At 43.0% G+C, this 24,724-nt stretch overlaps 1 protein-coding gene across 5 annotated transcripts in view; it reads right to left on the bottom strand.

The window, feature by feature from the left end:
* POU6F1 (POU class 6 homeobox 1) overlaps nucleotides 1-24,724 on the bottom strand; it is a 243,556-nt gene that overhangs the window by 180,957 nt on the left and 37,875 nt on the right. For all 5 annotated transcript variants that reach the window (XM_033939750.1, XM_033939751.1, XM_033939749.1 and 2 more), the window contains one exon: nucleotides 4,559-4,653. In XM_033939750.1, coding sequence (XP_033795641.1) covers nucleotides 4,559-4,612 — 54 coding nt within the window. In that variant the 5' untranslated portion in view covers nucleotides 4,613-4,653. The remainder of the gene's footprint in view (nucleotides 1-4,558; nucleotides 4,654-24,724) is intronic.

Raw genomic sequence — 24,724 nt, 5'->3', positions numbered from 1 at the left:
TCTGGTATCAATTAGACCCATGAAGCTCAAGGTGGGAAAACCCTGAACAAAAAGACAGACAAAGAAAATCACTAACACGAAATGAAGTCACTACCTCAAGATGGAGTTCCTAATATCTTTCTATGTATCATGTATATCCTGATTTCCTCTATGGTCTGGCTTAATAGCGAAGTACATAAAAAGAATATTATTATGCTTTTCCTTAATATTAATCTGTAGTGTGTTTTTCTGGCCTTGGCTACATCCATATTCAGATTTTTATTCACCAACTTTTCGTACGCTTCTATTGTGCGTGGCCTTAACTAACACATGTGCTTATATCTAACTAGAGTTACCCAGAACCATACGAAAAGCAGGCGCTTTAGTAGAAAAACTCCACAAAATGCTGCACCATCATGTCCTGCACTGTCGATTCCATTAATGTACCACAGCTATCGCCCCCTACAGTCCACGAGCCACTATTCAATCTCTAACCACTTCACCATACACTGGAAAGAAAGAGTTGCTGTGTAATGCCAGTGTTGTGTACGATACCTCCACTTTTTTTTGTTTGTTTGTTTGAAGGGGAAGAGGATGCTAATTTCTAAACGTGGGCAAGTATTTTGCTATTGCCATACAGGCCTTTCACTTGTTGGCTATCTATGTATTCATGCTTATGACCAATAAAAACATTCTGATATATATTTATCCATGAAAAATCTTTCTATTATTTCCCTGTATATCTGAAAGACAAACAATATTAACAGTGTTCTGGAATTTTCCATCTGAAGAATCTTTTGATGAGCTTATAGAAAAAACTTAATTTTACAAAAGCCTATTTGATTGGCAGCTACAAGAAGGGGAATATTTTCTAAGTGTAATCATGAAATCTTTGCAAAATCTTTTATGTCAGCAAGTATGAGGAAAAGGAGCCTGTAAGAGCTGAAGTCTGAGTCATCTTCACTCCTTTTGTGTATGGGGATAATTACAGCATCTGTTAAATTACTGGAGGAAGCTAAAATAATTATAAGATCACAAAAACTGTGTGAAAGTTTCACGGCAAATTAATTTTTATAAAAATCATAAGGAAACTCAATAAGTCCAGGACTTTCTCGAGGGACCCAACAAGGATAGTTTTAAGAATTTCAGGTTATGCGACGGAGGCTGCTGGGGCTGTAACACAATTGTGGCACTTTGGAAAGACTAAGAAGGAAAGTTATCAATGTGGATTGCTCTCATAAGTCAGGCTATGCAATTTTAGGCAATGAGAGCCTATGCTAAAATAACTTGATTTGTGGTAAAATAACCCAACTTAACAGTAGCCAACATTGATAACTTCCTCCTAAAGTTGATCTAACAAAATATATCTACTATTTTTCAAAGTCTTCCATAATAAGAATAATATAAATTTAAGTGGTGAAGAAAAACACTTGACCCAATATTGAGACCATGTGAGGCAACCTAGCTCCTGCGGTCCATGGCAACACCAGATATTTAATTCCAGGGCCATATCTGAGTCAAGGTTCATTGCTGCAGACTTAGCCAGCCAAGCCAATATTCAGCAGCTGACCAGCTAAGGCCTAGAGGCCAAAGATAAAATTGCTTCTTAAGCAGGTCTATCTAGCTGTTAGTCTTAGCCAGCCAGCTGCTGAACATTGGTGGCGACCAGCTATGTCATGCAGCATAGCCAGTCACTGGCCATTCTGGAAAACAGGATATTCAGTGGGAGATAACTGGCTATAAGCTATTTGGCCGGCCAGGAGTTTACAGTTTACCTAAATTTATATCATTTTATTACTGAAGCAAACCAAACTGTTTACAATAAAATCAATTAAAACCATAAATCAGAAATGCAATTCCATCAATAACAGACTAGTCCCCCACCACCAAAAAGTAAAACAACCCATTCTGACTGGCCAAACAGTGCTGAATATCAGCCAGATTGTTTATATTGGAAAGGAAACACTTCAAGACTCTTGAGCCATCCCTTAGAGCAGGGGTGGGCAACTCCGGTCCTCGAGGGCTGGAATCTAGTCAGGTTTTCAGGATTTCCCCAATAAATATGCATGAGATCTATTTGCATGCACTGCTTTCAATGCATATTTATTGGGGAAATCCTGAAAACCCACCTGGATTCCAGCCCTCGAGAACCGGAGTTACCCACTCAAATTATAACTTTAGGACTTTTTTTTTTTAACCGCATATGTTACTAATAATCTAATTCAAATCTCTTATATGAGGTTCAAAAAGTTTTTTAAACTGTAGGGGATCTCAACAAAGCAATCAAGCATTTCCAAAAAGTGTTCCCCCAGGATGGTGACACCTTGGTCTTTCCTGTGAGGGTTGATTTTTTTTTTTTTTTAAATCTTTATTAAATTTCCAAACTACCATTGTGCAAACAAACAATTTCAATGTACATAATATTACATGAAATGCACATTAAACTTATAGACATTAATGGATAACTATTCCCCCCCCCCCCCAAATAATATGGGGTTGATCTTAAACCTGTACATGTGGATTCTTGTCTTTAGTATCTGGCCTGTCTTACCAGTAATAAACATTTCCTGTAGGCTTGATACACTTATATAAGTTGACTAGTATTTTAGCCCGTTACATTAACGGGTGCTAGAATATATGTCTGTGTGTCTTTATTTCTCTCTCTCTCTCTCTCTCTCCCTCCTGCTGTCTGTCTCTCTCCCTGGCCCCCTTTGTTTGTCTGTCTTTCTGTGTCTCTCCCTGCCCCTGTGGCTTTCTTTTTTCCTTCTATCTATCTGTCTCTCTCCCTGCTTCCTATGCAGCACCATTTCTCTTCCACCACTTCCCTGTGTGTGTGCATGTGCCCAGGCGGTAAGTAATGGACAGGCTGATTGGGTTAAGTTGCATAGTTTTTTGAATCAATAGGGATTGGTCATTCTGTAGCATGTGTTACATCCAGATCTTAAGGACTTCACTTATCATTCTTCTAAACATAATACTTTTTGTAGAATTAATCTCTGGCTAAGTTGTTTGGCATTTTTGGGGCAGGTGTTGGAGGTTTCTATTCAAGCTAACACGTGGTGGGATTGTGTCTCCCTTTTTTTTAGTTTTATCCTGTGAGTCTCGGGTTTGAGGTCTTAGAAGTTGGCACTTAATTCTTTTGGCAGAACCCTTACATTTACTGTAGCTCTTGTCCTCCGCAGCCTGCAGCCGCTGCGGCCGACAGCCGCCGCCGACAGCCACCGCGGCCGACAGCCGCAGCCAACAGCTGCCGCGGCCGACATCCGCCTCAGGGGTGGGGGTTCTGGCGCATGCGCACTCCTACCTGCAGTGCCCTACAGCGCACGGAAAACGGAACACGCAGATGGAAGTGCGCATGCGCGAGTAGCCTTTTATTATATTAGATTCTTGTTTTTAGTAAGATCAAACCTCACATACACATGTATTGTAGGGATACCCAAGACAGACCCCACAGCAGACCAAGAATAAGCCCCAAGGAGGAGGCATCCTGCTTTTTGGGGATTAGAGTTATCAATCAAAGGAAGGAGGGACCCTTGGGGCAAAGACTGAGACTTTGGTTGGCTAGAGAAGGGGAAATAGAGGGGTGGGGTAAACCATGGGTGAGGGAAGAGACTGAACCTATGGAGTTGGAGGTTGCAAACCCTCAGGCTGAGAAGATGCTGAAAGCCATGGATGTGGAGGGAGCCCTAGCTACTTTAGCCTCTCCTCATATTATCATTTTCATCACCCTTCTCTGTACCTTTGTATATTTGTCAAAGTACTACATAACTGAAAATTACTTGGTGCCGTGCAATTAGCCTACTACATTCACATACAATAGCCAACATTGAGAGGTTAATATACGGCAATTTTACTTGGTAACAGATAAAGAGAGTAAGAAAAAAATACTGAGAAATAAACTGAAGAGAAAATAATGTACTGAGCTGGGAGCGCTTATTCTACAGCAGCATCTAGATACTCACCCTGCCCCCCTCCCCCACCACCCAATATTCAACTGGTGACTACTATACCACCCTTTAGACCTGCTTGCTGCTGTTCAGAATGGCCACAATACCTGATGTTGTCAGGGAGCCTAGTTTCTCTTTCTGGTGTCACTTTCAGGGATGAGAGAGGACAGTAACCACTGGTGGATTATGGAGGGGTCATGTCTTAATCACTCCAGTGGTCAGCTACTCAGTTAGGGCACCTTTTCATACCCTGGACGTGATGAAACAGACAGGTCTAACTTAGAAAGCCCTTCTTTTTTTTACCTCCTGTTGGATGTCTTAATTTTTGGCCCTCCCTAGTACCCCCCTAAACACACCCAAACCATGTCCCTTTGGTAGTCAGATGTATTGCGGTGTAGGACATCCAAATTCTACCTTTTGAAAATCGCAGTTTGGATGTTTTTGGCAGATGGGCTTTTATGGACAATCTCCTTTGAAAATGAGCACCATACTGTACAGTACATATACACACATTATAGGAATCTATGCTTAAAAAAAGGCAAGTTTCTTGATAATAGATAAATGGTAAGAGATATGAAGAGAGACCATGCAGGCGTACGGTAACACAGAACAATGTCATAAAATCAAGATACCTGTTCATTGACTGTAAGGGAGGGGTCTTGCTGCGGCAGAGCCCCAGGATCCATGATTTGTCACCAGGTAAAGCGGAGCTCAAACGTTCGACATCCTGTAAGCCAGATTAAAAAGAATTTTTTAAAAATTTATTTTTTTCCCCAAATGCATCTAGCAGCAGCAGGGCAGGGGTGAGTGTAGAAGTAAAATTATGTAAGTAATTTATTTTTAGGATTCTTGGAACTCTAGCCTGTGCAAAATTGCTAACTGTTCCCACTCTTTAATGATGATGATAATTTTACTATCCAAGTGTTGCCATTTTTGCAGCATCTGCTTTCTGCAATAAACTCCCTTCCTCTACTGCAGTTTATGACATTCATCCCATCCACCTCTCTCACACAAGTTCCCCTAAATGTTATTTCCTAGGTCTGAGTACAGGCTTTTTGAAACTCCTGCAAATGCTTTCCTATTAGTTGCATGTATCTATTTTCATCCACCCAGCGCTCCAATAAATAGCTAAAAATAGTTCAGCTTTACAGGAGGGGAGAAAAATGCAACATTAGCAGGTGACATACCAACCAAGACCAGCCAATGATGCAAGTTCTACATAAACATGCAAATATGCAGCTAGTAAGTGTAAACAGTCAAATGGAGAATTTCATTCATGAAGGATTTAACAGAATTGCGAGAACTGACGGCAGCCATTCACGGAGCGGTGCGGGACCAGGCAGGAAGCATAAAGCTCACACTCCTGCCTTATGGCAGCAAGAAAGGAGGCAGCTTTCCAGCAGGAGCGCGGAAAGCTCCTGGCAAGACTGTGCTGGACAACCGGCATTTAAAAAAAGGTACCAGGGACGGGAGGGAGGTGTTTAAAAAAAAAAAAAAAGTATTCGCTCCATAAGATGCACCCACTTTTCCACCCACTGCTCCCTTCCCATTCTTACTCCAACTGCAGTTTATTTATTTTATGTATTTATATATTTATATACTGCCTATCAAAGTTATCTAGGTGGTTTATAATTGGGTACTCAAGCATTTTCCCTATCTGTCTTGGTGGGCTCTTGTATGAGGAAAGACTAAAAAGGTTAGGGCTCTTCAGCTTGGAAAAGAGACGGCCGAGGGGAGATATGATTGAAGTCTACAAAATCCTGAGTGGAGTAGAACGGGTACAAGTGGATCGATTTTTCACTCCGTCAAAAATTATAAAGCCTAGGGGATACTCGATGAAGTTACACAGAAATACTTTTAAAACCAATGGGAGGAAATTTTATTCACTCAGAAAATAGTTATGCTCTGGAACACGTTGCCAGAGGTTGTGGAAAGAGCGGCTAGCGTAGCTGGTTTTAAGAAAGGTTTGGACAATTTCCTGGAGGAAAAGTCCATAGTCTGTTATTGAGAAAGTCATGGGGGAAGCCACCGCCTGCCCTGAATCGGTAGCATGGAATGTTGCTACTCCTTGGGTTTTGGACAGATACTAGTAACCTGAATTGGCCACCATGAGAATTGGCTTGATGGACCATTGGTCTAACCCAGTAAGACTATTCTTATGTTCTAAAGCAGTGTTCTTCAACCACCAGTTCATGGACCAGTGCCGGTCCACAGAAATTTCCTGCCGGTCCACAGGGCCAGCAGGTGCATCAGGGCCAAAACAGTGTTCTTCAACCGCTGGTCCACGGTGCGATCGATGCGGCGTTATTTTCGAGCCAGCTCCCTCTTCCTAACTGATTCAGTGCACAAAGCCACGGGCAGTGGCTCCTACGGGCATCCTGCGCCTGAACCGGAAGCCTTCTCTCTGACGTTGCAACGTCAGAAGGAAGGCTTCCAGATGAGGACATGCAAGGTGCAATTAGTACTATTATGGGGGTGGGGTCTGGGGTGGAGATTGGGTATAGATGGGCGGGGTCTGACCCACGACTTAGCCCAGTGTTCTTCAACCGCCGGTCCATGGACCGATGCCGGTCCACAGAATAATTTTTTTATTTCTGCCGGTCCATAGGTGTAAAAAGGTTGAAAAACACTGTTCTAAAGTACCTGGGGCAATGGAAGATTGAGTGACTTGTCCAGGGTCACAAGGCGCAGCACAGGATTTTGATGAATACTTTTGCATATTTTTCTTGCAATTTGTTGGAAAATTGATAAAAAATATTTACACATAAGAAGACAGTCCGTTAAACATTTACTAACACATCACTGATTGTGTTCCTGCTAAACCTGGAGTGACCCGGTGATTATACTAATGGGACTGGGAGACTGTGACTAGCAGTGTGCCCCAGGGCTCGGTACTTGGGTCCATCTTATTTAATATCTTCATAAATGACCTGGAAGATGGAACATCTAGTGAGATCATCAAGTTCGCAGATGACACAAAACTATGCCGGGAATCAAATCGCAGGAAGGACAGCGAGAACTCCAGAGCGACTTGAGCCGATTGGAAAATTGGGCAGATAAATGGTAGATGAAGTTTAATGTGGAAAAATGCAAAGTCATGCACTTAGGCAGAAAAAATAAGGAACACAAGTACAGTATGTCAGGTGCAACTCTGGAAAAAACTGAACAGGAAAGGGACCTGGGCGTATTAATGGATAGGACCCTGAAGCTGTCGGCATAATGTGCGGCGGCAACGAAGAACGCGAATAGAATGCTAGGCATGATAAAGAAGGGAATACTATCGCTTTATAGAGCGATGGTCAGACCACACTTGGAATACTGCGTCCAATATTGGTCTCCATACCTAAAGAAGAATTTAAAAGTACTCGAGAGGGTGCAGAGACGAGCAACGAAGCTAATAAAGGGCATGGAGAACTTGGAATATGAGGAACGACTTAAGAGACTGGGATTGTTCTCCCTTGAGAAGAAGAGACTGCGAGGGGATATGATCGAGACTTTCAAAATACTTAAAGGAATTGACCAAATAGAGCAGGATAAAAAACTATTTACAATGTCCAATATGACAAGGACAAGAGGACATGGACTAAAGCTAAGGGGAGATAGGTTCAGGACAAATATCAAGAAGTTCTGCTTCACGCAACGAGTGGTAGAAACCTGGAATGCCCTCCCAGAAGAGGTAATTGCGGAATCCACCGTTCTAGGGTTTAAGGGTAAGTTAGATGTACACCTCCTTATGAGTGGCTTAAGGTGACATAGGTAAAGGTAAGCTAGATACGCATCTCTTATGAGAAGCTTGGAGTGATATGGGGACCAATACTATGCCAGGGCCTCCGCGTGTGCAGATCGCCGGACTTGATGGACCTAGGGTATGCTCTTATGGGACCAGAGTTCAAATTCCACTTTTTGTCATTATCATTTGATTTCACGCAGGTCACTTTGGGCATGATATACTGACTTTTATTCTATCATCCTATGTCTATGGGTAAAAGCTTACAAAATCAAGCACTTCATCTCTTTGTGCCTCAGGCACAAGACAAAACAGCACTTAGATACACTCTGCAGTAACGTGAAGTATGTTAGAACAATGTAAATATCAAAATTAACAAAAGAGCCCAGCATTTCCACAATAATTTAGTTTATTTGTACTTGATATATGGCCTTTGCTGGCACACAGATCAAAGCTGTTTAACAATAAAATAATTAAAATTAAAGTTAGAAAGGAACTACAATATCAAAGAAAGTATCTCCATTCAGTGGCGTACCTAGGGTATGTGGCACCCGGGACCCATCATTTTTTGACACCCCCCCCCATGTAAAAAATATTTTTTGTAATGACCATGAATCGGAATAAATGGTCAGAATAGAAACAGGCAGTGAAAATTTTCTTTTATTGAACCTCATATATGTAACCATTATTCCAAACATAACATAACATAAATTATGTCTGAATTGTCATGACATCAGAAGTACATATGGAGTAGTTGCAGGTGATGCTTGGGATAGTTCTGATTGTGTTAGTTTGGTTTTATGTGTTTTTTGAATAGAAGGGTTTTTATTTCTTTTTTGAAGGTTTTGTAGTCTGTGGTCGAGGTCAATAGGTTGTAGAGTTGGGGGTCAAGTGTTGCAGCTCGAATGGCTAGGAGGTGGTCGAACTGTTTTTTTCTTTTGACGTTTTTGGTTGGAGGGTGTGTGAATGGTGCGTGAGTTCTATGTCTGGTTGAGGTGGATTGAATTATTTAGCTGAAGAAATTATTTACCCCTCCCCCCATGCCACACACATTAATTCTCTTCCATTTTTGTTCCCATTATAAAAAACATTGATAAGTTCCCAGAAAAAATACATTAAAATAAGAAGTGAAAACAAAGGCCCCTACAGATGCGAACATAACATAAGAATAGCCTAACTGGGTCAGACCAATGGTCCATCATGCCCAGTAGCCCATTCTCATGGTAGCCAATCTAGGTCACTAGTACCTGATCAAAACCCAAAGAGTAGCAATATTCCATGCTACCGATCCAGGGCAAGCAGACACTTCCCCAATGTCTTAATAACAGACTATGGACTTTTCCTCCAGGAATTTGTCCAAATCTTTCTTAAAACCAGCTACGCTATCTGCTTTTACCATAACTTCTGGCCATTTCATTTTTAAGCTTAGATCTTTCCTTCCAAACAGAGACCTTGCTAGATGTCAAATACAGCACAAGGAAATGTGAATCTCCTCATACACCCACCATATAGTGCAAAAATGTACAAAGGTCTGGGTTTTTCTTTTGATCACTGCATAGCCTAATGCCACACAAGCAGCGCTGTTACAAACATATTCTGAAGGTCAATGCTAAGGTTAACAAAGTTTCCTTCCTTGGACCACAAGGAGATACTGACAAACCACTGGAACCACATAGCCTGCTATCTGTTGACATTCAGCGGGGAATAGCCAGCTATCTCATGCTAAATATCCCGGTCTCCAGATTGGTTGGTGACCGGCTAGGTCACTGCAAATATTCAGCAGTGCGCCAGCTAAGTTCAGCAGCCAAAGACAACCACTTGAAAAGCAGACATATATTTTCAGATGTGGGTAATGTCATCCACAGAACCCGGCACTGTCATTTTTAAATTTTTAGGCAGTGCCCATATGGCGCATGTGTCAGTGTCTTCCAGCCTGACATAAGCTCGTGGGATCATCAGTTTAGTAAAAATAGCTAAGAAGCAGTGTCATGGTGAAGAAGGTTGGTGCTCGAGGCTGTGGCACTTGGCATCAACGAGTTGTGCGTCCCCTCTTCCCTGCTGTTAAGTGCCCCCATTGACTCTTCCCCGCATACCTCGACATGTTCATCAGCTTGATCAGCATCTTCCACCTGCTGCTCGCGCCAGCCTTGGCTCCCTTTTGACATCATGTCCTGGCCCCGCAACCAGGAAGTGACATCAGAAGGAAGCCAAGTCTGGCACAAGCAGCAAGTGGAAGGTGCTAATCGCACCAGCGAACATTTCAAGAGGTGTGTGAGAGGGGTGAAGAGGCACTGGTGCCAGCCCCCCAGGCCCTCCCTCCCTCCCATGAAGATGGCACCCAGGGAAGTCTGTTCTCCTTACTATGCCACTGCTAAGAAGCCAACTAGGGCAGTGGTCGGCAAACCGCGGCTCGCGAGCTGCATGCGGCTCTTTAGCCACTTGAGTGCGGGGTTTGTCTAGAGCAGGGGTACCCAACCTGCTTCCATTCCCCATAAAGAGGATGCTGAAGCGCCAGGCTGACCAACCTTCTCCACCTGACATCAATTCTGACGTCGGAGAGGAAGTTGTGGGCCAGCCAATCGCTGCCTGGCTGTCTCTGAACTTCCTCTCCGATGTTAGAATTGACGTCGGGTGGTGAAGGGTGGTCAGCCCGGCGCTTCAGCATCCTCTTTATGGGGAAGGGAAGCAGGGAGAGCTCAGAACTCAGCGATGGCCTGTTCCCCGATGGCGGCGGCGGCAGCCTATTCCCCGGTGGCGGTGGCAGCCTGTTCCCCGGAGGCGGTGGCAGCCTGTTCCCCAATGGCAGTGGCTTGGGGGAGGGCATGGAGAAAGAAAGAAAGAAGGGAGACAGGAGACAGAAAGACAGGGAGACAGACAGAAAGGGGGCATGGAGAGAGGAAGATAGGGAGACAGACCAAAAGGGGGCACGGAGAGAGAGAGAAAGACAGATATACAAAAAGAAAGAAGGGGGCAGGGTGAAAGAAAGAAAAAGTTGGGGGAGGGAATGAGGTCTGGAGGAGAGGAAACATACAGGCTGAAAGAAGGAAAGAAATATTGGATGCACAGTCAGACAACAAAGGCAGGAAAAATGATTTTATTTTCAATTTAGTGATTAAAATGTGTCCATTTTGAGAATTTATATCTGCTGTCTATATTTTGCACTATAGCCTCCTTTTACTAAATCGCAATAGCGGTTTTTAGCGCAGGGAGTCTATGAGCATCGAGAGCAACGCAGGGCATTCAGCGCAGCTTTCTGTGCTAAAAACCGCTATAGTAAAAAGGGAGGGGGTATATTTGTCTATTTTTGTATAGTTGTTACTGAGGTGACATTGCATAAAGTCATCTGCTTTGACCTCTTTGAAAACTTATTTAGACTTTAATTCTATGAATGAATAGAATGAAAATGACATAAAATTGCTTGCTTGTTTTTATGTGCATGCGCTGAAGGGAAGTGGAGAGAAGGGCTGAGGACGCTGAAGGGAAATGGGGAAGAGAGAGTGGGGAGAAGACGCTGATTTATAAATTGATAATTGTACACAATATTGTTTCTTTTTATACTTTAATAAGTTCAGTATAAAACTATTTGAGGCTTGGATGGGCTTCAGATAGTTTGCGGGGACGGGGACAAATTTTTTCCTTGTGTCATTCTCTAGGCTCTGCCACGAATCGATTTCGATTACGTATGGGCAAGCGGGGTGTCAATTGGGATGATGTAGCCATCGTAGTGCAAGCGGGCGCAAGGTATGGCTCTTAAAAGAAATCTTAATCGTTGTACTGCTGATCTTTGGCTCTTTTGACTACTGAGTTTGCCTACCACTGAACTAAGGGAAAGTGGGCAGGTTGTTAAGAATATATGCCTGCTATTCTCAGAGAACATCTGCTACAGTTAAGTATCTTTGCTTTCTCCGAGGACAAGCAGGCATAATATTCTCACATATGGGACTCCCAAGCTGCAAGGATCATGACTCTGAATGAGGATAATGGATATATAAATATGATTCTGGCAAAACATAAAAGGATTGGAGGGAAAGTTAGCGCTTGGGAAGTAAAAAGATTCTTCAAAACTGCTTGGTCCAAACTAACTGTCTCTCCTGCAGGTTTGCTCTAAACAATAGTAAGAGGTGAAGGTATGGATTGAGAACCAACTAGCTACTCTGCAGATGTCCTCAACAAAGGTGGAATAGAAATGAGCTACTGAGGCAGCCATAGCTCAGATATTGTATGCTGTTACATGGTGCAGCATCAGCCCAACTTGAGTATACACAAAGGAGATACAGTCCTTCAGCCAAGTAGAGATGGTTCTCTTGGTGACAGGAACTCTGAGTCTGTTAGGGTCAAAAGCCACAAAAAGCTTGGAGGATCCATTATGAGATTTAATCTAGTCGATATAGTATGCCAGAACATGTTGCAGCCAAGGTGTAAAGAGCTGCTTCTCCAAGATGGACATGTAGCTTTGGAAAGAAAACAGATGGAATTCAGAGATGACCTTGGGTAGTTATTTTAGATGAATTTGGAGCATTACTCTGTTGTGATAGAATCTTGTGTGGAAATGATTATAGACAAGTTCTTGAAGTTCACTCACAGTGTACAGATGTGATGGCTGTCAGTAAAACAATTTTTCAAGTAAGAAGTTTGAGAAAGTAAGTTGTGAGTGGCTCTAAAGGAGACTTCATAAGAGTAGATAGTACCACATTAAAATCCTACGCAATAGGTGGAAACCTAATAGGTGATTTGGTGTGGTAAAGTCTTTTCATGAACCTGGCTACTAAGGGATGAACAGGCAAAGGTTTGATTATTGCACTTGTCTGGGTCTCGCCGCGTCCGGGTGGTAGAACTGATGTTTCAGCCATCATGCTGTAGCTTTATTCACACTCTGAAGAAAACCACAGCATTATGGCTGAAACGTCAGTTCTACCTACCCTGATGCATCGAGACCCAGACAACTGCAACAATCATGATGCCTGCCTTGGAAGCCTAAGAGAACAGACAAGAGGTTTCGTCTTGTCACAAGTACCCTAAGACAAAGGCTTTTTTGGGCAACAAGTGACAGTTTTGCTGGGTACCTCTAGAGGGCGCACCAGCTTTCAGGATACCAAGCAGTTCAGTGCAAAAACATCCACTTTAACAAAGTTCATAGAGTGAAACAAAACTTAAGTTTTATTATAAGATAAATCCAACTCAAAAAGATAGGTGGCTTTTCAGACAGCCATCAAACAGTGCATTCAGGAAAAATATCAAAATAGAGGAAAAATAAAACATAGTTCATAAAGTGCAAAATTCAGAATTGCATCAAGATTCAGTTTCACAAACACAAAAAAAGGCAAACTCAGTCAGCTTTTCTTCCAAGCTCCCAACAAAGATTTCAATGCTTTTGTCCTGCTTGTGCTCAGCACAGACAATGTGGCAAACAAAATTCAAACTGGTAAGTCCTTGCATGAAGGTCCAGGTTTCACAGCAACTCCTGTAGGCTTAAAGAAGGTAAGTCCAAACAAACAGTAATAAGAGTCTTTTCTCAGAGCGATCTCCATTGATCACTACCCTTTGTCATCTTCCACTCAACCAGTTCTTGACCCAGCCCATCACTTTGGCACCTATCCCTGAGGGCACTCAGTTTATTTATTAGACATCGGTGTATAGAACACTATCAAAGGCTTTGCTAAAATCCAAATACACCACATCTAGCACACTCCCTCTACCCAATTCTCTGGTCACTCAGTCAAAGAAATTGATCAGATTTGTCTGACAAGACCTATCTCTAGTGAATCCATGTTGCTTCTGGTCCTGTAATCCACTGAATTCCAGAAACTTCACCATTCTCTGTTTTAAAAGCATTTCCATTAATTTGCTTACCACAGAAGTCAGACTTACTGCTCTGTAATTCCCTACTTTTTCCTTACTTTCACTTTTGTATAGAGGGACCACATTCGCCCTTCTCCAGTCCTCCGGTACCACTCCCAATTCTAGAGAAGCATTGAAAAGGTCAGTCACCGGAACTACCAGAACTTCCCTAAGTTCCTTCAGATATACACCATCCAGCCTCATCGCTTTGTCTACCTTTAATTTAGCTAGCTCCTCACGAACTCAACCCTCTGAAAATCAATCAGGGGCTACCACGCCTCCATCCCTATTCACATTTGTCTTCTGCAGTCCCGCTCTCGGCGCTTCAGCCATGAACACAGAACAGAAATATTTGTTAAGCAATTCAGCCTTTTCTTTATTAGCTTCTACATATTCCTCCCCTTCACTTTTGAGTCTTACAATGCCACTTTTGCACTTCTTCCTATCACTGATATATCTAAAAAAAAGTCTTGTATTCCCGGTTTACCATGTCAGCTATTTTTTTATTCCATTTGTATCTTTGCTTTCCTGACTACTTGATAGACTCTCTTAACTTTTCCAGATATTTTTGCCTATCTTCCTCTTTCTGCGATCTTTTGTATGAACTAGCTAAACTCTTATTCCTTACCTTCACAGCTACTACTTTTGAGAACCAAAGTGGCCTTCTTTTCCTTACTTTTCTTTACTTGCCTCACAAAAAGGGTTGTCGCCTTTACAATAACTCCTTTCAGTTTTGCCCTCTGCATGTCCACTCCTTCCAGACATTCCCTCCAGATAACAATTCCTTGACATAATCTCCCATCTGAACAAAGTTAGTTTTTTTTTTTTTGTTTTTTTTTTAATTGTAGACCCTTTACTTTTGAATGAGCCCTCTCTATACCAGTCTTAATATTAAACCGTACCATGCAATGGGAAAAATGTTAAGCCAAAACACAGTACCCACTTGTATCCCATGTACTGACAAAATGAATCTTTAATGTAAACCACTTGCATCCATGTACTGACTAAATGTATCTTTATTGTAAACCGTTTCTATCCCATGTACTGTCAAATGTATCTTTATTGTAAACCGCGGTATATAAGAAATAAATTATTATTATTATTATATTAGTTTTGGTCAAGAATTAACATCATGGGGCTTTATTCAAAGAAATCAGGGAGGTTTGTGGACTTTTTTCATATTTATATTCTCTACAGTTACTGTGTTTTGCCTTTTCAGGTTGGTTAGTGACTCTGCTTTTAACCATGCACATATGTTAGCTTTTAGTAGGGAGCCCTCAGGACTGTTTTTATCATCTATATATAGAATATATGTGGTGTGGGGGAATGTTGTGTGTGTGTGGACCCAGACAGCAACAGAGTCAACACCAGACCATGCTCCAAATCAAGCAAATGACAGGACTGACACATGGACAAGAGATGCAAATGAAAAAAACAAAGTGTGTCTGTACAATGAGGACATGTCCCAAAACTCTGGAATATGGATCAGGAGGGGCAGAGCTGTGGGCTCTACACTGTAAAACAGCCTTAGGGAGGGATCGTAGTTCTACCTTCACTTCCTCCAATTAGGTCACAATGAGGGCCAGAGCATATATATTGTCCCAGAAGCCCTGCTGCATGCCAGGTACTTGTGACCTGGGATGGCCACTATTAGAAACAAGATGGACTTGATGGACCTGTGGGCTTGATGGACCTGTGGTCTGTCTTAGTGTGGCAGCTCTTAGGTTCTTATATCAGGTCTAGCTATCTGCACCAATAATTTATTCCATTTCAAGATAGGACTCGTATCATGTCTCACATACACACAGGGGTGTCACATAATGGCTGCGCCACTGGATGCTATTCTACAGAACTTTAATGTGGTACAAACAGCCACCCAAGGCAGCATATCTCACATGACAACTACATAAATCCTGCTGTTGCATTACAGTACTCCCTCGATATTTGCGGGGGTTCCATTCAAGGAATACAGTTTTTCGCCTGGGGAGGCAGGAGAGGGCAGCTGGAGCGCCGGCCAGTGAAGGAAATCACTCGCGGTATGCTCCAACCACCTCTTCCTGCACTAAAGTCAGGCTTCTCCAATCAGGAGCTGCTTTGACATGCAGCTCCTGATTGGTGAAGCCCGACTTTAGCACAGGAAGTTCCAGTCGGAGAATACCACAAATGATCGGGACCATGAACCACAAATGACCAGGGGAACACTATATATACAAGTATGTAGCCTTTTTAAATAGTGGAGGGTGAAACAAGTTCTTGTGTGGCATAGCAACAGTGACGCTAACACACAAAAAAGAGGCCTAGCAGGAGCAGCATCTACCACCACTGTAACCCATTGCCATGCCTTGGGTGTGGACCATCTACATCTGCTTTCAACTGGGAGATGGCTTTCCAAAAAAAAAAAAAACAAAGAAATTTCATGTCATCTAGCTCCTGTGCAAGATAGATAACATGTGTGGTTACATCACCACAACCAAATGGCTGTTGCTCATGTCACACAGATGTGACTATAGCAGGTGGCTCTGTTCATGGTGTCTGAGATGCTGAGGTATCATCTTGGGAGCAACTTAGTGCTGCAAATCCTCCTGCGTCTGATGCAGTGTACAGTGGCTCCCGTAAGTGCATGCATGCCTCATTCATGCAGTCAGTCCATAAGGTTCCAAATGCTACAACCATTGCAGTGACTCCTAACAGAGCATGTCTAGCCACGTGAGGTCCCATGTCACAGGGCTGCACCTTTTGACGCCATGTATGGGGGTGACACTCAAGATGAATAGCTATACCATGCAGCTAACCTATAGACCCCCACTGGTATTCACCCCATGTCCACAAATAGTACACTGTATGCAGCAGGGAAAAGGAACGGCTTAATGTTGAAACTACACACATAACCACATCAAAGAAGACATGATGTCACACAGCCTTATTCCTACTCTCCATCACACTCTTACAGCACATAGATGGAAACAGACCCCCACCTGTTTAATGCCTTCTAGCAACCGCATATCCGCTCTGTCAAATATCTATATCCATAGACCTTACACTGATACATGCTTCCTCAAAGTGCTTGCATAGGCAGACAGTGGGCAATCATCTATTGCCCATGCTTTATCTCTGATCTCATGATAGAGCCCTAAAATGTCCTTTTTAACATAGCCATAGTTGCTGCAGGGAGACTTACACTTGACATCAAAGCCAAATGTGTAACCACTGCCCTGCCAGCATTGTGAGTAGCAGAATCTGTACAGAGACTCCAAACTGTCGATGGATAGGCCATGCACACAAATTTGCTGTTCGAGCACAGAGGCACTCTGAATATGCATCCTCAAATCTTTATACCTGGTCATGCAATACTGGTGTCTGTATCCATGTGTAATGTATTGTGCCTATCCCTAGAATATGCCTCTAAAGTACATTAAGTCAACATAATGTATTTTGGGTGTGGGGGGAGGGGCTTGGTGTAGTTTGGGTTCTAGGTGGCACTTTAGGTGACGATGGAAGACAAACTTTGCCCTTTTGTTAATTCATGTATCAATTAGGTGTTCTTGGTGCTCTATACCAGTGTTTTTCAACCTTTTTTGGGCAAAGGCACACTTGTTTCATGAAAAAAATCACGAGGCACACCACCATTAGAAAATGTTAAAAAATTTAACTCTGTGCCTATATTGACTATATATAAAGTAATTCTCTTGAATAGGAATCAAATAAACACAAAGAAAGTATTTTATAATGCTGCCACCGCCAACAACACCGTTGGCGGCGGTGGCACTCAAGTGGCTAAAGAGCCGCAGTTTGCCGGCCTAGGGACAACACTGGAGGGTGGCCAGCTGTGCACCCCCTTGGGACGTAAACCCGGGGTGGGGCAGACCGCCCCCCCCCCCCCACCCTGGTATGCCACTATCTGTACCTCACTCCCTCCCTATGACCAAAAATTCTCCTTTCTTCTATTCCCCGTGTACACAACCATCTCTTTCCCTCCCTTCCTCTCTCCAAAGTCCATGCCTTCTGTGTCCAAACACTCATTCCCTCCCTTCCTCTCTCCCAAGTCCATTTCTTCTGTGTCCAAAAACGCATTCCCTCCCCCACCTCAGCATCTCTTTCCCTCCCTTCCTCTCTCCCAAGTCCATTTCTTCTGTGTCCAAAAACCCATTCCCTCCCCCACCTCAGCATCTTTTTCCCTCCCTTCCTCTCTCCCAAGTTCATGCCTTGTGTCCAAAACGCACTCCCTCCCCCCTTTTGTGTTCCGTGTTTGCCTCCCAGCCCATCTTTGCAACTTTCTCAGCAAAACGAAGCTCAAGCCGCAAGGCTTTTCTTCTGCTTCCTGCCTGCCCTGCCGCGCACAAATAGCCGAACGGAAGTATTCTCCGACGTCAGCGCTGACGTCGGAGGGCAGGCTTTGCTTAAGCCCTCCCTCCGACGTCAGCGCTGACATCGGGGAACGCTTGCGATCGGCTATATGTTAGCTGCAGGGCAGGCAGGAACAGAAGACGAGCCTCGCGGCTCGAGATGTATTGAACTGCGCGGGTCCCCCGTCCAGCTCTCTCCTGTCCACGTGGGGCGGACCGCCCCTCTCCCTAGACTGGTGGTACTGCCCTGATGGCGGCCCTGACCGTACGGCACACCAGGCAACATCTCGCGGCACACTAGTGTGCCGCGGAACAGCGGTTGAAAAACGCTGCTCTATACAATAGGTGATAATATTTACGTGTGTCCTACCACATGTCCTCCAGATGCCTAATTTTAGGTATCTTGTTACAGAATTGCCCCATAGTGTTCTAGAGTAGCACTGCTGGAGTATAAGCAAAACAGGCACTAGCTCTTTTTTTTGGGGGGTGGGGGCAGGAGGAGAGGGGTTCTTATGCTGAGTGACAGACTTTCACCCTGGTGATTTACCTATGTGCCATCCCACCTACTTGACATCCATTAGCGAACAGGTAGCTGGCAAGTTAGTGTGAAGGCCATGGTTGTGCAGGTGGTGGCTTCACCTTGCCAGAGCCATCCGGATTCTCCCTCAGACCCGACATGTGCAAACCTGCTCTTCTAAAATAATGGCCTCAGTCTGGACATTTAGGGTTTGATTCTATAAACTACGCCTAGGAAAATGGCACCTACCACACGCCATTCAAAGTTAAATGCCGTTTGTAGAATTGCACCTGGTGGTGCCTTTAGGCACTGGTAGGCATCAAAAACTTAGGTGCTGATATATGAAGGCTGTTCTAAAAGTATCAGACCTTTATTCATAAAAAAATACTCTTATTCAGATACAATAATCTTATACTAATCTCCTTCAAAGTAGTCCCCTTGGGTTACCACACACTTCTTCCAACAGTTCTGCCACTGTGAAAAGCAGCTTTAAAAAAAAAAAAAAAAAAAAAATCTTTATTCATTTTTAAAACTTTCAACAAGTGTAACATAAGATACAATCATTATATCCTTTAACATCACTTCATTTACCATCAAATTCTAACTCACATCAAATATCACCTCCTTTATACCCAACAATTGTTCTTAAGCATAAGATATCATAAACTATTCTCTCCCCCCCTCCCCCACCCTGGACGTGTATGAACAAAGGAAGAAAATAATATTCATTCTGTACAATATTTTGTTAATGGCTCCCAAACATCCCTAAATCTCTTAAAATGCCCCTGCTGTATAGCTATTACCCGTTCCATTTTAAAGATTTGGCATAACAAATTCCACCAAAAATTATAATTAAGCCGATCCCAATTTTTCATAATTTGCTGTATGGCAACTCCTGTCATGATGAGCAAAAGTTTATTATTATTAGAAGATATTTGACTCTTGGATCTCATGGACATACCAAACAATACAGTGTCATATGATAATGCCACCGGATTTTCCAGTAGATTATTTACTTGGCTCCAAATGGATTTCTAAAAACTAAGTATCAATGGACAATAGAATAGTAAATGATCGGGATGGAGGAGCCTAACTAAGATGGCGTCCTGAAGGAGCTCAGTGGAACGCCGTCGGATCTTTGGAATTATTGATGGTGAAATGAAAATCAAAGACTAGGGTTTTTCCTTCGGAGCCCGTGTCAGGAGCAACTTTACCTGGTCTGATGGATTATTTCGTCGAGCGGCGCCTGGGCGATGCACCGGAGGAGAGAACCTTGGCTGGAGGTGGGAGTTCGTCGGGGAACTCTAGCGCTTCCTTTGAGGCGGTCAGCTTCTCCCCAGAGGAGCATAGCACGCCAGTTCAGCCACGCCCATGTTCGTCGCCGAGTGCGATGAGTGAGGCAAGTGAGGCGGCAAACCCGGAGGACAGCGAGGAAGGGGAAGATCAGGCTGTTCAGCGTGTTCTAACCGTCGGAGGAACACAACTGCCACTGCTTGAGATTGCGAGTTTGGCAGGGGACTGGCAGAGTCAATCTTTAGAACAGCATTCTGCAGGTACTGTGCGAATTAAACCCTTTCCAATAGCTCCTTTGAAAAAGTCACCAGTAATAGACTTGAACTCAATTTGGGAAACTATTTCCGAATTGCAATCCTCATTGGGAACTCAGATGCAGAATTTGACTTCATACTTCTGGATTACTATTGGAGACCACACAATTATATCAAAGAGTGTTTAAAATGGAAGCAGAATCTCTGCACCATAGACAGAATTTAGATACTTTGACAGTGCAAAATCAGCTATTAATGAAAGATAATGGAAATATTAACTTTAAACTTGAGATGCTGGAGAATGTGTCAAGAAGAAAAAATTTGAGGTTAATTAATTTTCCTAAATTGATAATGGTTTCACTACTTGACTTGTTCAAAAGGTATCTCACTGAAGTTTTGAAAATACCACAAACCTCCTACCCACCGGTAGTTAGAATTTACTTTCTTCCAACTGGAAAGAAGAAAATAGCTGAAGAACAACAGGCTCTTGCTGAAGGGACTTTAGATATGTTAGATTTGACTAATATTTTAGAAAGATCAGATTCTGATCAGATATCAGTGGCTACACTTTTTGTACAACTAGCATTAGAATCTGACAGGGAGTGGTTTCTGAAAATATTTTTCAAATTTAAAGATAAAGAATTTATGAAATGTAAAATTAGAATGTATCCAGACGTATCCAGAGTAACCCCAAAAAAGAGGAAACAATTCTTGATTCTTCGTCCCCAGGTGTTAAAATTGGGGGCAACATTTGTACTTAGATTTCCTTGTAAATGTTTAATTAATTTCCAAGGAACTAGATATATATTTTTTGAATCTTCACAATTGTCAAGATTTATTTTTGCTAACGAGGTGATTACTGCTGATAACCCGATTAACTTGCAAGAGGAAGGCTTGAAATAAGTGGCCTAGGTGTGATTCAGGTTCATCCTTCTGTTTGCCTAAGAATGATTTAAGAATTATAATTATACCGATTTTTCTTATAGCTCATCCCTTGTTATAGTGGACTAATTAACAGTACAAAGTGAAAGATATTTCCAATGATTTAATTTTTATTGATGGTTTCTTGTCTTCAAGTGTAACTGTTTAAAATGATTGAATTTAATAACAAAAAAAAATAATAATAGTAAATGATCTAATGTCCCAGCTTTGAGATGACAGTGCCAACATCTATTAGACTTAGAGCTATCTAATTTCTGTAAATGAACTGGGGTCCAGACTGCTCTATGCAACAAAAAAAACCAAGTTTGTCTCATAGATGCTGACACTGTACATCTCATCCTCCAAGCCCAAATTCGTGGCCATTGAGATGCAGTAATTTGATGCTTTATCTCAATGCTCCAAATGTCACGCAGACCAGTCTTTGGTTTCTTATTTAGAAATCCAGATATTAATTTATACCACTGAGTGGCCTGGTGTCCCAGGAAGTCCACCTGAAAAGACAAGACCGGCAAACCTTGCTGATTAGTTAGATTTTTCCATTCAGGGAACCCTTTCTGAATGGCGTGCTTCAATTGCAACCATCTATAATTTTGTGATTTGTTAAGACCAAATTTGTGTTGCAATTGTGAAAAGTCAAGCAGCTTACCATCTGATATAACATCATCCAAAGTACGTATACCTGCCTTCATCCAGTGTTTCCAGATGACCTTAAACCTGCCAATTTGAATCTTGGAGTTCAGCCAGAAGGACTGACATGTGGATTTATGGATTGGAATAGTTGTTAAATTATTAACAAATTTTAAAGTTTGCCATGTGTCTAATAAAATTCTATTGTCCTTGTACAATCTAGGAAACTTGATACTTAGAACGTAACCTAATCGCAGTGGAGACATGAGTTGCCTTCCAACCATAACCAGTCTGGGAGATTTTCCATGAGCTCAGGGAGGACCAAGTACATACCCTGACGCATAATATAGGCTTGATGGCACTTATAAAAATTGGGAAAATTTACCCCACCCTCTTCAATTGGTTTTTGTAGAGATACCATGGCAATTCTTGCTGCTTTCCCCAGCCAAATAAATTTTGTCAGAATACTATTTAATTTCTTATAAAAGGACTCCTGAAAAAACAACGGTAACATTCCCATTTGGTAACAAACCACAGGCAGAATCATCATCTTAACTGTTTCTCTCCTCCACCAAGATAGATGTAATGGGGTCCAATGCTCACACATTTCTGTGACCTTCAGCAATAAAGATTTTTCATTTACTTTCATAGTTTCTTCCAGGGTATTTTTTATCCAAATACCTAAATACTTTATACCCTCTTCCTTCCAAAGAAAAGGAAATGTATCAAATAATCTTTTTGTACAATATCCATTTAGTGGGAGAACCTCTGATTTGCTCCAGTTTTCCTCAAGTGAATTATCCCAAAGTCTTAACGGAGGTGTAGCATCGGTAGCAGCGATGGGAGGCAGCGTGGAATCTGACCCAGAAGCAAGAGGCACATACTGATCTTTTACAGAGGAAGGCACATCACCTGCACTACAGAGACAGGGAAAATGAGAGAAAGCTAGTCATTGTGAACGTTACCATTTACTTATTGATAATGGGATTTATTTCTTCCATATGCTTTATTATCTTTCATATTCAAATGTGAGAGAGCTGTGGAGTCCTAAGGAGAAGTTGTAGTTCAGTATTATTAGGAGGATTAGATTGAGGATGCTAGGAAGATTGACTGTGTCATAGGAACACATACAGTGAGCTCATTAATATGTCATTTAGTTATGAATTATAAGTAGATTTAGGACAAAATGTTTAAATATTAATTTTTGGTGTAATGGTGAGATGGTTATATTAATTAAATCCATTTGTTCATGCAATTTCATTACTTTAATGAATTTCCATATATGTAGAAAAAGCAATCTTACTTACGTAACAGTTGTTATCCAGGGACAGCAGGCAGCTATTCTCACTAGTGGGTGATGTCATCCGACAGAGCCCCGATACGGACATCTTGCAAGCATGTCTTGCTTGAAGAAACTCAGAAGTTTTGAGATGCCCGCACCGCGCATGCGCCAGTGCCTTCCCGCCCGATGCTCCGGGCGTGTCTCCTCAGTTCAGGTAGCTAGCAGAGAAGCCAACCCAGGGGAGGTGGGTGGGACGTGAGAATAGCTGCCTGCTGTCCCTGGATAACAACTGTTACGGTAAGTAACATTGCTTTATCCCAGGACAAGCAGGCAGGTATTCTCACTAGTGGGTGACCTCCAAGCTAACCTCAATGGGATGGAGGGAGAGTTGGCAACTTAGGAGAACAAATTTTGTAACACAGTTTGGCCAAACTGCCCATCCCGTCTGGAGAAAGTATCCAGACAATAATGAGAGGTGAACGTATGAACCGAGGACCAAGTGGCAGCCCTACAAATTTCCTCAATCGGTGTCGATCTGAGGAAGGCTACAGAGGCTGCCATTGCTCTGACCCTATGTGCTATGACCTTACAGGGAAGGGGTAATCCAGCCTGGGTATAGCAGAAAGAGATACAAGCCGCCATCCAGTTGGAGATGGTGCGCTTCGATACAGGTCATCCCAACTTGTTTGGATCAAAAGAGACGAAAAGTTGAGAAGCAGTTCTGTGTGGTTTGGTGCGATCCAAGTAGAAAGCCAAAGCACGTTTACAGTCCAGAGTGTGAAGAGCTGATTCTCCAGGATGAGAATGAGGCTTTGGAAAGAACACTGGAAGCACAATGGATTGGTTGAGGTGAAATTCAGAGACCACTTTAGGCAGGAATTTCGGGTGAGTGCGGAGGACCACCTTGTCATGATGGAATACTGTGAAAGGTGGGTCCGCCACCAAGGCCTGAAGCTCACTGACCCTGCGAGCAGATGTGAGGGCCACCAGAAAAACCACTTTCCAAGTGAGAAACTTTAGTGGAGCCTTGCTCAGAGGCTCAAAAGGAGGTTTCATAAGCTGAGAAAGGACAACATTTAGATCCCAAACCACTGGAGGCGGTTTGAGAGGAGGATTGACATGAAAAAGTCCTTTCATAAATCTTGAAACCACAGGATGAGAAGAGAGAGGTTTCCCTTGTAGAGGCTGATGGAAAGCCGCAATAGCACTCAGGTGGACTCGTATAGATGTCGACTTGAGACCAGACTGAGACAGATGTAAAAGATAGTCCAAAACAGAGGATAGGGAGGCTCGCTGAGGCTCCTTAGAATTGGAAATACACCATGAAGAAAATCTAGTCCATTTTTGGGAGTAGCATTGACGAGTAGCAGGCTTCCTGGAAGCCTCCAAGACATCCCTCACCGCCTGGGAAAACTGGTGCAGAGTTACGTTGAGAGGAACCAAGCTGTCAGGTGGAGAGACTGCAGGTTGGGATGAAGCAGAGACCCCTGATGCTGAGTAAGCAGTGAAGGAAACACTGGAAGTAGGTACGGTTCCCTGCTGCTGAGTTGAAGTAGAAGGGAGAACCAAGGTTGCCTGGGCCACCGAGGAGCTATCAGAATCATGGTGGCATGTTCGGACTTCAGTTTGACTAGAGTCTTTTGAATGAGAGGGAATGGCGGAAACGCATACAGAAAGCGATTCCCCCAATCCAGCAGAAAAGCATCTGCCTCGAGGCGATGAGGAGCGTAGATCCTGGAGCAAAACTGAGGCAGCTTGAAATTGTGGGGAGCCGCAAAGAGGTATATCTGAGGCGTTCCCCACTGAGCAAAGATCTGATGAAGGGGCTTGGAGTGTCCATTCGTGAGGCTGGAGAAGACGACTCAGTTTGTCCGCCAAGACATTGTCCCTCCCCTGAATGTTGACAGCTTTGAGGAAGGTGTTGTGGCGAACCGCCCAATCCCAGACTCTGAGACCTTCCTGGCAGAGGGAGGCC

Source organism: Geotrypetes seraphini, chromosome 3, assembly GCF_902459505.1.
Source record: "Geotrypetes seraphini chromosome 3, aGeoSer1.1, whole genome shotgun sequence".
NCBI lineage: Eukaryota > Metazoa > Chordata > Amphibia > Gymnophiona > Dermophiidae > Geotrypetes > Geotrypetes seraphini.
The sequence above is the reverse complement of the archived record's forward strand: the minus strand, read 5'-3'. Positions and strand labels throughout refer to the sequence as shown.